Source organism: Panulirus ornatus, chromosome 48 (genome assembly GCF_036320965.1).
Source record: "Panulirus ornatus isolate Po-2019 chromosome 48, ASM3632096v1, whole genome shotgun sequence".
In the NCBI taxonomy this organism is placed as follows: Eukaryota; Metazoa; Arthropoda; class Malacostraca; order Decapoda; family Palinuridae; genus Panulirus; species Panulirus ornatus.
The window spans coordinates 9,925,142-9,939,190 of record NC_092271.1 but is presented as its reverse complement, the minus strand read 5'-3'; the positions used below and the strand labels follow the sequence as shown (position 1 = coordinate 9,939,190).

The 14,049-nt window shown below is 42.4% G+C and overlaps 1 protein-coding gene across 18 annotated transcripts in view; it reads left to right on the top strand.

The window, feature by feature from the left end:
- Positions 1-14,049, top strand: part of capt (adenylyl cyclase-associated protein 1) — a 424,491-nt gene that overhangs the window by 178,122 nt on the left and 232,320 nt on the right. For all 18 annotated transcript variants that reach the window (XM_071690544.1, XM_071690536.1, XM_071690541.1 and 15 more), the window contains one exon: positions 4,670-4,807. In XM_071690544.1, coding sequence (XP_071546645.1) covers positions 4,684-4,807 — 124 coding nt within the window. In that variant the 5' untranslated portion in view covers positions 4,670-4,683. The remainder of the gene's footprint in view (positions 1-4,669; positions 4,808-14,049) is intronic.

Here is a 14,049-nt window from a genome sequence, read left to right as displayed (position 1 = left end):
TATCATACGCAAGGCTCACATCCCCTTATTCAAGGGTTTAATGAGTGTTTAAGGGAAACCTCTTTGATGAGGTAAGTTTAACCGTTCATATGAAAACTTTCATCGTCGAGGAGCGAGTTTATTTACGCTGGGAGTTGGTCCCAGTTGGTTACTCATACAGTCGTGTGTTAGTCAACTGAGCACCCGATACTCACGGTGTCCTAGCCTGTTGATGGATAGCAACACGAGGGAACGTTTATAGATGATCATATGATATATTGTTGGTCCCAATTTGATAATTAACGTCCCAAGTTCAGTTTTTATGGATCGTGACTTAAGGTTATTGGTCCCAGGTTGAGGTTGATACCGACTGACGTGTGGTTATGGGGCGAGCACCTGACAACCGGTTATGTGTGTTAATGTCTCATGTTAGTGCCTCAAGTTAGGTGTTTATAGATGGTGACAAACTGTTATTGGTCCCAGCTTGACGGTTAATGTCAGCTGTTGGGTATTTACAACCAAGGACACGACGGTTATTTTATTCATGTTATGGGCTCAAGCTAATGTTTTATGTTGGATGTTTACGGGTCAGTACGTAACAGGTGTTGGTGGAGGCTGGAGAATGTGTACCAACAGTTCTGGCAGAGGACGTGAGGGTCATCGGTCCCAGCATGGTAGTGTGTGCCACACCTGTTGGCTATGAGGACCTAAGTACACCTTAACCCTTACAACACGACCCTTGAGCACGACCCTCGGGTTTGGTGGCGAGTGCTTTGACGTGACCTTTAAGGATCAGGCCAAGAGTCGCGCCATCATACTAGAGTTGTGATTTAAGAGGCCGTGTGGTGAACATTGTCTAGCACTCCTAGTATGTGCTTTGAATAATGATATGAAGCCCATTAAGTAGTGTGGCAACTGAGGTCAAGTGCTTGTTAGTATGAAGATGATAAGGATTACTCGGCAGAGGGCTGGATGCCTCTCATGGGTTACCTCATAACGAAACAGGGATGAGTGTGTTACGTGATATGTGAATATAAACGTCAGCGTCTTGAACGCTTAAAGGTTGTAGGTGTTGGTGAAAGTGTTGCGGCTCCAGCCCACGGTGTACTGCTGGTGTATATTGGTCTCCCACCAAGTCCTTTGTCCCTTGAGGTCAGTGGACGTGAGGTATATGATGACCATATGTACTCTATCGTTGTACATGGTGGAAAGGTTCCTTACCTCACCAGCCCCTGCTGGAGTGCCTGTTATTTGGCAACTCTCCTGCAGGTTATTACACTCGGGAGGTAATTGGGTTACCTGACATTATCGTCGGGTCGTTGCTTCATTACCTCGTTAAGGGGATGATCCAATTACTGGTACCAGTATAGTTAAAGCCTTAATTTCTTAACAATCCTGTCTTTCGATAAGATTTTTGTAAAGAAGCTGAAACGTAAGGAGGGTATATAGTTAATGGTTTATCTTTGTTCCAGAAGTGGAGAAGGCTAGGAATAAACACCGAAATTGCTCCAAGTGTTTTGTAAATGAAATAATTGGTTGATATATATTGTAGTCGTGTTTACCTTAATTGGTCATAAGATTGCGTCTGGGTTTAACTACATGAGTACTATCATTGGATACTTCATAAGGGTCATGTCGGAGGTTGTGTTGTCATCCTAAAGGGTCATACCGTCGTGCTGAAGAGGTTGAAACACTATAGATGATATAAGTACGTACACAGGTACGTGCATACATGTAACATTTACGTGTTAGTTTCTCATGGCGACGGCGACCCATGATCCTGTTACCTGTTGCGTAATGTCTCGTATTGAACTGTAGAATGTGGGTAAATAGATATCAGTATCATGTGCTTTATAGAGTAATTTACGGTTTTTTCCTCGTTATATTATAGTGCATCTTTCGTTGCATGGACTTGTACCAGAACCTGATCAGTCTGAGGACATTATTTTGCGAATTTATCTTTCAATTCTAGTGTAATAAAAACCATTTATTTATCAATACCCTTTTTTTTTTTTCTGACGAGCTCCTGCAGCGGAAACAGGATACATGTCTTTATTCTGGTTAAGTTTAACACGTTTGCCGAATGGGGTCGAGATGCCAGATAATGGTGACGGTAGGGGGGTAAGTGTCTTAAGGTTGGCTGGAGATGAAGCCTCGAAAATACCTCGTCTGTTGATTGCAAGGAAAAGGGTTCTAGGAGCTGAAGACTGCAAATTTTTTATTTTTCTATGTTCTCTTGGGAGTATAGTTACGGGGAAGAGAGAGCTACAATCAAAGTGGTGACGTAATGTGATGATTCATCATGTAGCAGCTGTGAACAACTGCAGCTCTCAGCTGCTGCCCGCGAAGCTCCTGTTGGGTTCACTAAGCAGTAGAGTGGGATGAAGGGCATGCTAGGTGAAGTTGCGCTACGGTTACGTGTTGAAGTGACGCCATGGTCTTCTCGTTCTCGAAATTTGTCTTAGAAAATACATGATTTTTATTCCAGGTTAATTTTCAGTTGATTGTGTCTTCGGTAATACATGATGTCTCAGGATGTTGACTCTGAAGGTGACGACGAAAAAAAATTCACGACGCCATAGAAAACGGAGTGGCGAAGTTTTTTTTTATCAGTAACTAAAATAGATGAACTTGAGTAACATTGAAAACGGGTAGACTAAGACCCTTCTTACCGTTAACTTAAGTAAATAACTTGGAGTAACGTAGAAAACGGATTAACATTTTCTTTCTCTAAACGTATTGTAGATGGATACCTTTTCTCCTCGGATTTTATTTTTAGCAGTTAAGTATTGCATAATTTTTTGTAATATTACTTATTAAAATTTTATTGAGGATGGAGGGTTTCATAATACCATGCAAATACACAGCAAATTCCAGTTAGGACAATGCTAGGCGTCGTGATGATTTTATTGGAGGTAGTTAAGGAAAAGATCACTATTTGTTTTTGAAATGAAGCGTTTCATCACATGCGACGCGTCATACGTGTTGAAATACCGGTCAGATCCCCGCCACACTTCGATGGTACATCACTGTTTATTTAGACAACTAAATAGGTAAATAGTCAACGGTTTATTGGATGTAGGTAGCCATTTGGCTGATAAATGCCCAGTTCAGGTATTACAGATAGTACAGAGCTGGAACATTGGATTGATTCCGGGTATAAGGAAACACTGAGAAGCATACAACGTATCGCATGAGTCTGGGTGGGGCTGGTATATGTTTGATGATTCATGGCTGTAAGATCTTTCATGGATTGAATGCATATGGGATGAAATAATTCATCACATCTTACTTACACAAAACACACACACACACACACACATACTTAAGAGCCCACTATAAGGGCCGTTTTGTGTCAATAATGGCACTCCGTGCACACACACCCGACATGTGCCAGTAATGGCACACTCGAGAACGGATTGTCACTGACAGTAGCCCTTGTCAAGCTTAGTCTTGACACGCACACACACACACACACACACACACACACACACACACACACACACACACACACACACACATCTGTGAGTCTCATGAGTATGAAGACTTAACCCCATGGTTACGATGACTTAAGCCATGTTACTGATGGGTTTCATTTGTACTGAAGCAGTTAGCACCACTGAGTGCATGTTGATGTGCACGCACATTTTGTGTACACATGTATTTACATACATTTGTTTTGAAGTAGCCGCTGACAGGTGTCGATGATGTGTCAGCAGCTGAGTGGCAAATGACGTCAGGATGAAGAGGACGGGCGTATGTTGTGGTGCATTGATGAGGGGCCATGGGATGGCTGGTTGACGGAAGAGAGTGGCATGTGGTAAGATGCAAGTGCATGAGTGACGGTGCTTATGTACAGTGATAGAGGTGGCTGGGTTCAAGGGTATATAGATTGATAGAAGTGGCTGAGTTCAGGAGTGCGTAGAAGGGAGAGAAGTGGCGGATTCCAGCGGTGTATGGAATGATAGAAGTGGCAGAGTGAGGCATGAGAGGAGTGAAAGGGAAAATGGGAGAGAATTAGCTACTGAGTAGAGAAGGTATGGATGGAGTGGCGGGAAGGTACAAGTGCCGCTGTAAGTGGGGAGGTTGAGTATGACCCTCAAATGCAATAGAGGTGAGGAGAAGGAGGTGGGCAACACATCCTTGTATGGTAACCAAGTTCATGACGCTGCACCTGGGGTTTCACATTAGAAACTTTCTTATTAGTTCTCACACTTAGGTTATATTCCAAGCAAATTTCGGTCTCGCATACTTTGATGGCTGGTATGTTTGAAACAATCATTTATATACCTTTGTATGCGTTTATATGGAGACAGTCAGCGAAGCTTGTAATGCATATTGGATTAAAGGGAAAACAAGATGTAGTGTGTGAGAGTAAGGATGTGTACAACTAGTGAGCGTGTTAGGTTGGGTCGGATAGGTTATTTAGCACTCGCTGAAAATCCAGTATGGTGTTCGTTGTGTGTTACTGGCTGGACGTGACACTATCCTTTGCCAATTGATATTACTGCACGTAGGAACAGTCGAGAGGGAGGGTATATTTCGGAAACATGTCGATGGATGGTAGAATGTAATGCATCTCTCTTGTAAGACCTTGTGATGACACTTGTGGTAATACTTCCTTCATGTGTATTTATTACAGTGTTGCCAGTGTATATAGTGACCATTGTTTTATCTTTTGTGGTTACAGAGTTGGTGAGCATCATGGCAGGAGAGCTGGCAGCGTTGGTGGCCCGGCTGGAGACGGCTGTGGAGAGGCTGGAGAAGGCAGGCTTGCCGGCCGCAGGGTTCAACAGGGGACAGAGCGCCGCCACCCAACCTATGGAAGGTAAGGCACGCACGCACAAACACCCACCGTCACTCCAGTACACGAGTTATGATTCCCCTTCCACACTGTCTGTCTCTGGTGACTTGCTACACTCTGTCTTCCACGTATTTGTCCATTAATATTTTTGTTACACCTTCCGTTCGTCGAAGTATGAGGGTGTTAGTGAGGCAAGATAGATATGGTTGGGATTGTCGGCCTGGGAGAGGTGCGGGGGGGGCTTGGCGTGTCATCCGCTGGAGAATAATGGTAGACGGTGTCAAGGAAACCTACCTGCGATGTAGGTAGACTATATGTATTATTAATGACAGCGCCTCGTAACATGACTGACGTGTCTATGCACCTACGCTACTGTTTCTTGAGAGGGTTTTTAAAGTTGGAGACCGTGCAGGGACGCTGTAACCCAAGCTTTTTATGTGGCGGCTTCTACCAGTGGTTTTGGTTAAGTTGGTCATTCTCCGGAAAACTGACGTTCATTACCACAGCGAGGGAGAAGTGATTGACTATGTTGAAATGTGTCGTTCATGTGATGGTGGCTGTTGGGTGGTGGAGGATGTGGTTGATGTGGGTGTGTAGTGTTGGTAATGATGGCTCTCTTGCGTTCGTGGTGTTGAAGATGGATGTTTGGTTATGGTGGTTGTACGATGTTTATGGTGGTTAAGATAATGCAAGTGTAATTTAAGTGAAGATATTAACCGATTGAGCATGACGGTACGAACTTTGGTATATTACCACGACCTTTGACCTGACCTTTCAGGGTCAGGATGAAGGTTGTGCTATAATACTCTCTGTTCGTACCATCGTGATGAGTGGCACCGTCGAGCTCATGTGGTTAGGATGTAAAGTCTCGTCCGGTGATAAGACTCATATGATAAAGGTTTATCTTTATCCTTCTTCAGTAAGTCGTTCAGTCTTCCCTTCTACAGTAAGTCGTTCAGTCTTCCCGTCTACAGTAAGTCGTTCAGTCTTCCCTTCTTCAGTAAGTCGTTCAGTCTTCCCTTCTTCAGTAAGTCGTTACCTGCTGTAAATCTTCCTCTTTTACCACTCACATTAAAGCGGTCAGTCTTAATAAACGATTCGTCAACCTTTCTCACACAGGAGAGAGTCAAGTTCGTAAACTTTGCGGCAGTTTTTTTTTTTTTTTTCTTATGTGGTCTGTGATGTTTGCGAAGGTCGGGTTGAACGTGAACGAATCAGATGCCGACCTTTTTGGGAGATTCCTCGGTGAGTCATCTCGTGAGTTTTTTGGATAGAGGAAAAAATGCAACCCATTACCTTTCGTGAATCCTCCCGACAGTAGTCTGTCATATATTGGAGTATTTCATGTAAATGACCATTGTATATTCAGCGGAGTAAATGCCCACAATATACGAGACATTAAATGCCCTCAGTATTGGAAACAAATGGAATGCCTACAGTGTTCGAAATATTAAACGTCCACAGTATACGAAACATTAAATGCCTTCGGTATTCGAAACGAATGAAGTGTCCACAGTATACGAAACATTAAATGCCCTCAGTATTAGAAACGAATGAAATGCCCACAGTATACGAGCCATTAAATGCTCTCAGTATACGAACCAAATGAAATCCCCACAGTATACGATATAGTTGTTCGCTGTTAGAGACAAGGGAAATAGAAGAGACTTATGATACAAAGGAAACAGAGTTGGCGGTGGTGTCTTGATATTAAAGTTTACCTTAATCCCATAATAGAAAATGTGCCAGCTAATTTACACGTGCTGGTGTCTCGCTGGATGATCGTAAAGATCTTCAGCTGTATACATGACATTGTTGATATTATTTGGTATATTTTCAGGGCTACCTCTGCCAGCCACTCACAGCTTACTATTGTTAATTTCACAGTAAATATAGTGGTTGGTAAGTCTTTTGCATACACAGCGGCTTTAAAAGTCACTCACAGCCTTTTAGTGTACATGACTTGAGAGTTCATTCCAGAAACTGCGTTCTCCAAACTCTTGTTTTATAATGCCACTTGTAGATAGATGTAAAAGTTACCAGGTGCACTTTCGTGTAATAATCACATCATGATGGGAAACACAAGAGAGAAATATAACAGTCAGTTGATAAACAACGAAGAGATGTAGCTAGGACGCCATTTGGTAAACGTGCGATTGTTCAAGACAAACAACAAGCGTATCATAAACTGATGTGAACAAGAAGGTGAATTATTTACAGATTTTATCATCAATAAAGTATGTGTAGACCCTGTTGCTCACCAACGTGAGGCGAAGGGTATTCGAGTACGTTGTATTCGAATAGTCATTTCCTTATTATGGGCGATCATAGCTTAGCGGTAGCGCTCCCGCCTGTTGCACAGGGGTCCCGGGTCCGATCCTGGCTGTTGGAGGTTTGTATGTTCTATGAAAGTGCGCGTTCATACGCACTTTGTTCATATATATATATATATATATATATATATATATGTATGTGTATATATATATATATATATATATATATATATATATATATATATGTATGTGTATATATATATATATATATATATATATATATATATATATATATATATATATATATATATATGTATATATATATATATATATATATATATATATATATATATATATATATATATATATATATATGTATGTATGTATTTCCAAAAAAAAACAGGAAAATTAAACACGATAAGTTTTTGCAGACACTAGATCGCGCACCACTGTAACCTCTTACATTATATATGTATGTATGTATGATGTACTTATTTTTTTACATTGTTTGTTTGGAACGCCCTCAGAAGCATCACCTTTAGGAAACCCAGTATTTGATTAGTGCATGTTGAATACATTATTTTTATATTAAAAAGAAATTTTATTTCAATTAGATGGTATCTCCTAGCTTGTTTGAGATCTGTAAATGACTTGCTGTGGTTTGAGTGTTGTTTCATCTCACGTCTTTTGTGCGGGCGGCGTTGAAGAGCCAGCACTTGGCCTAGCCTCCAGAGGACGGCGTCAGAGGTGAAGATAAACGAGGGTTTATATGCATGCTAACGAGGGGCTGGTGAGGAAGTGCAGACCCTGTCTGGCCCCCCACAGCTACGTGAGCTACCATCCTCCTCCCTATTGATGCCCACCCAGTTGCTGCACCTCCCACCCCCCCAAATCCTTCTCTCTCTCTCTCTCTCTCTCTCTCTCTCTCTCTCTCTCTCTCTCTCTCTCTCTCTCTCTCTCTCTCCCGGACATGGCAAAGGCAAAACACATCCCAATCAAAGGCCATCTTATTCGTTACTAAGGCACGTCTAGTGTGGACGTCATATCCTGGTCCTACATGATGACTGCCTGTAATGAAAGTGTTAAAGGAACTGAGACATTTGAATATACCATAAGATACATTCTAATACAAGTACCTTGGAATGATCCGAGTAGAGTCCTGGCCCTCAGGAAGAACCATAAGATACATTCTAATATAGGAAGTATATCTACGTTCTATCCTCATTGTCTTGTAATAGATTTGCTCTTGTGTATAGAGTTAATTATGTATAGGCATCGATCACGGTCAATAGTTATCACCCAGTGATGGATCTCAGTCTTGAAGATCAACTGCTACTTGTTGGAAGTCTGGGAAAAACTAAGTTTCTGAAAGATTTCTACAGCGTAACTGTGGAAGGAATCTGCAAATTCTGGAGTTGTCGATTCTTACCCAAACCTCTGGCACGTGATGGTCTCTAGGAGGCTGCATGATCCATCCAGGGTAGGAGACGCTCGGGAAGCCTGCTGCCCAGAGCTACGCCAAAATAGTATCATTGACAGATAGAGACGCACTTCCCTGGTGATGATAGACAGATTAAAGTTGAGAGGTAAGGGAGGGGGAGTTGATTAGCCGAATGGATTCTGATTAATCTCGTGTCAGTAAAGGAAGATGAAAGAATAGAAAACGCTCCACAGATGTATGAGCAGTACTTCATATGGTGTAAGCTCAATCCTCATTACAGCTTAAGGAGCTGCTCCGAAGAAAAGTACGTTTGAGACATGAACAAAATATATTTTTCAAAGCATAGTATACTGTTTCGTAGATGTTGAATTTCAAAAACAAGTAAAGAGGTTACAGTATTGCCAGTTACATTGCCAGGGGATCGAACTAGAAAATCTTAAAGAAATTACGAGGACAAGAGAATTTTTGATAAACCAACTTTGTAACATCTCATGTGATAATGTATTTACCCACGGGGGTTTGACAGAGATCCTGTGTGACCTCTGTAGTCCTTTTTGCGCAACCGTTCATGGGATGAGCATGACCAGCAGAGTAAGCCGGTTATTGTTCGTGGCAAAAACTAACTACAGAGATTTAGGGGGACTTTGGATTTTGGAAACATGCTTAAGAGATAAGGAATACAACAGAAAGTCAAGCAAGGAGTTACGGTGCAATTTAAAGCATTTTAGAAAAATGGGGGGGGGGGGGGGGACTGACTCCAGCAAGATACATTTCATGCTGTACATGAACGAAGTGGCTTATGAAAGTTGCTCTTGTAAAGCTATGATGTCTCCAGGTGCATCAGCTGTCTGTGTAGCACTGTAGTGTGTTCTGGCGGTACCTCCTCACACAGGATGTGGCCCGCTGACCAGTAAAGTCACCCCTCGGGACAAAATTAAAACTGAGTCATTGAATTTGCTTGGGTTACTTTTACACTTCCCAAAAGATGGATGTTGGCCAGGTTCATACTGAGAATAGTAACTAATGTGAAGAAGGGAGAATTGATTTTTATTTTACTAGAACTCATTTCAGCTGTTTCTACACACACGTGAATATATATCTTACAGAGTCGGGCTCTCGTGTGCTCGTGTGTTCTTGTGGAGGATTGGGAACGTTGGAATGGCATTGTTCAGTGGTAGAACAATTTTTCTCTACCGAGATAAATAAAGCTTGTTATTTGATTAATTGATGGTGTTAACAGTCCAGCTCTTCGCTTTTGTTCGACTCTTCGAACCAGAGTAAGAACTTTTCTGTTAGCCTTCGCGTCCACGTCTGTATTCTCGTACGCTTGTGCTCTCACGCTCTTTTTAAGTTTTACTTTCGAATTCAGTTTTTTACCTCTCTCTGTTGCATGTTCGTGTAATTTTATATGTAGTAAATCCAATATTGATCAGCGCTTCATCATTGTATCAAAAGTTGGTCGCCCTGACGTACATTTCGCCCTTCACAGGCGAATTTCGTAATCGATGATTACCATGTTTAAGAAAGTGCGATGCTTTTCCTTGTCCCCTTTGTTGGTTTGCAAGAATACAGGACTTTTACCTCCTGCTGCGGCATAACCAAGATCCTGTCTTGACAGACACCATTCCATGACTGCTGTAATACGAAGCCCGGATGCCAGGCCCCACAAACTTTGCACCCTCACTACATCCTTGGTCAAGATATGGCTTCCATCACTCGACGGGAGCAGCATGGTGGGGTACTCGTACTCATCGTATCATACCCATCGGAACAGATGGTTGACCGCTACTTGACCCCTTGTGAGCAGGCATTCTCTTGAGGTCGGTGCCCCAAGTGGATGTTGATCTTCAGATCAAATCTCCGCAATGAAACCATGACTTACGGCAGATTTATTAAGTCTTTCAGCCCCCTACCTCTCGTGCACCTGCTTGTGATAGCAGTCAGTGTTAGATTCAGATCCATAATAGCTACTCATGTTGCCTCCGGCAGTGTAGTGGGAGGTGGCTAGCCTAATACGGCATCGCCACACGTCCACCAGCACGCGGCCTCCCCGGGTGGGACTTACTGAGAGAGTGACGCATATGGCGTCCCTCTAGCGGAGGGGAAGGATGCCACCCCACAGTAAGCTGGGAAGTGAGGATTTGATGACAGTCATCACGTACTCACCTGCTTCCGATATTGGCTTACTGTGTTTAACAAGTACACTACCGCACGGCAGGATTTCCTTATTATGTTGTCCAAACATGGTAAAACTTTCCTCAATATGTAACCTATGAAGAATTTCAGTCATTGAGGCCTGGTCCCTTAGCTAAACCTTTCGCGCCACTGCCCACAGGATGGGTAGGAGTGCATAATGAATTAGCCGCTCGAGCGGCAAAATGTCTACGTCAGTTACAGTCGAGGGTAGTAAAGTTAACTTACTAACTAGTAAGTTTCTCAGTCGATTGGTTTACCTAAGTAGGAAACATGTTGATGGCACATGTACAGCTGAATTATCTCTGCGAGTTTAGGATTCATTGTTATAGCAACCAGGTATGTTGAGATAAACACAGACTTTACTCAAGTTTTATATCCATGGCATTTATTTGGAAAGAAGCTTATGAGACGGTTTTCTGTAAATTTGTTCCATCGCGGTAATGATTATGGTAATGACATTATTATTATTATTATTATTATTATTATTATTATTATTATTATTATTATTATTATTACCTCCATCTTATGGCCACTGTTTATACTAATCGTGCATGTGGTCTTTTACCACAGCTGAGCGGTCTTTCTCATTTTGTGCAAGGTACCTCAGGATATTCCCGTAATATTATATAATTAGATTTCGAAGTATGTGCATAGAGAGGGTTCTGATTATGGCCACGCTTGACCATTTTCGGTCTGATTGCTCTGGAGGATGACCGCAACTGTACAGTTCCGTTGTGTTCGTGGAGTATAGAAACTGTCACCCAGGTAGGCTTGAAGTCTGTCACTAAGGAGTATCGTTCCCGCCATTGCACTCTAGAAAACTCCTTCCTCCCGCAGTCTATCCAGCTTTCCAATTCTGTACTTTTGGCATATATATATATATATATATATATATATATATATATATATATATATATATATATATTTTTTTTTTTTTTTTTTGCTTTGTCGCTGTCTCCCGCGTTTGCGAGGTAGCGCAAGGAAACAGACGAAAGAAATGGCCCAACCCCCCCCCCCCCCATACACATGTATATACATACGTCCACACACGCAAATATACATACCTACACAGCTTTCCATGGTTTACCCCAGACGCTTCACATGCCTTGATTCAATCCACTGACAGCACGTCAACCCCGGTATACCACATCGCTCCAATTCACTCTATTCCTTGCCCTCCTTTCACCCTCCTGCATGTTCAGGCCCCGATCACACAAAATCTTCTTCACTCCATCTTTCCACCTCCAATTTGGTCTCCCTCTTCTCCTCGTTCCCTCCACCTCCGACACATATATCCTCTTGGTCAATCTTTCCTCACTCATTCTCTCCATGTGACCAAACCATTTCAAAACACCCTCTTCTGCTCTCTCAACCACGCTCTTTTTATTTCCACACATCTCTCTTACCCTTACGTCACTTACTCGATCAAACCACCTCACACCACACATTGTCCTCAAACATCTCATTTCCAGCACATCCATCCTCCTGCGCACCACTCTATCCATAGCCCACGCCTCGCAACCATACAACATTGTTGGAACCACTATTCCTTCAAACACCCATTTTTGCTTTCCGAGATAATGTTCTCGACTTCCACACATTCTTCAAGGCTCCCAGAATTTTCGCCCCCTCCCCCACCCTATGATCCACTTCCGCTTCCATGGTTCCATCCGCTGCCAGATCCACTCCCAGATATCTAAAACACTTTACTTCCTCCAGTTTTTCTCCATTCAAACTCACCTCCCAATTGACTTGACCCTCAACCCTACTGTACCTAATAACCTTGCTCTTATTCACATTTACTCTTAACTTTCTTCTTTCACACACTTTACCAAACTCAGTCACCAGCTTCTGCAGTTTCTCACATGAATCAGCCACCAGCGCTGTATCATCAGCGAACAACAACTGACTCACTTCCCAAGCTCTCTCATCCCCAACAGACTTCATACTTGCCCCTCTTTCCAAAACTCTTGCATTCACCTCCCTAACAACCCCATCCATAAACAAATTAAACAACCATGGAGACATCACACACCCCTGCCGCAAACCTACATTCACTGAGAACCAATCACTTTCCTCTCTTCCTACACGTACACATGCCTTACATCCTCGATAAAAACTTTTCACTGCTTCTAACAACTTGCCTCCCACACCATATATTCTTAATACCTTCCACAGAGCATCTCTATCAACTCTATCATATACCTTCTCCAGATCCATAAATGCTACATACAAATCCATTTGCTTTTCTAAGTATTTCTCACATACATTCTTCAAAGCAAACACCTGATCCACACATCCTCTACCACTTCTGAAACCACACTGCTCTTCCCCAATCTGATGCTCTGTACATGCCTTCACCCTCTCAATCAATACCCTCCCATATAATTTACCAGGAATACTCAACAAACTTATACCTCTGTAATTTGAGCACTCACTCTTATCCCCTTTGCCTTTGTACAGTGGCACTATGCACGCATTCCGCCAATCCTCAGGCACCTCACCATGAGTCCTACATACATTAAATAACCTTACCAACCAGTCAACAATAGAGTCACCCCCTTTTTTAATAAATTCCACTGCAATACCATCCAAACCTGCTGCCTTGCTGGATTTCATATTCCGCAAAGCTTTTACTACCTCTTCTCTGTTTACCAAATCATTTTCCCTAACCCTCTCACTTTGCACACCACCTCGACCAAAACACCCTATATCTGCCACTCTATCATCAAACACATTCAACAAACCTTCAAAATACTCACTCCATCTCCTTCTCACATCACCACTACTTGTTATCACCTCCCCATTTGCGCCCTTCACTGAAGTTCCCATTTGCTCCCTTGTCTTACGCACTTTATTTACCTCCTTCCAGAACATCTTTTTATTCTCCCTAAAATTTAATGATACTCTCTCACCCCAACTCTCATTTGCCCTTTTTTTCACCTCTTGCACCTTTCTCTTGACCTCCTGTCTCTTTCTTTTATACATCTCCCACTCAATTGCATTTTTTCCCTGCAAAAATCGTCCAAATGCCTCTCTCTTCTCTTTCACTAATACTCTTACTTCTTCATCCCACCACTCACTACCCTTTCTAATCAACCCATCTCCCACTCTTCTCATGCCACAAGCATCTTTTGCGCAATCCATCACTGATTCCCTAAATTCATCCCATTCCTCCCCCACTCCCCTTACTTCCATTGTTCTCACCTTTTTCCATTCTGTACTCAGTCTCTCCTGGTACTTCCTCACACAAGTCTCCTTCCCAAGCTCACTTACTCTCACCACCCTCTTCACCCCAACATTCACTCTTCTTTTCTGAAAACCCATACAAATCTTCACCTTAGCCTCCACAAGAT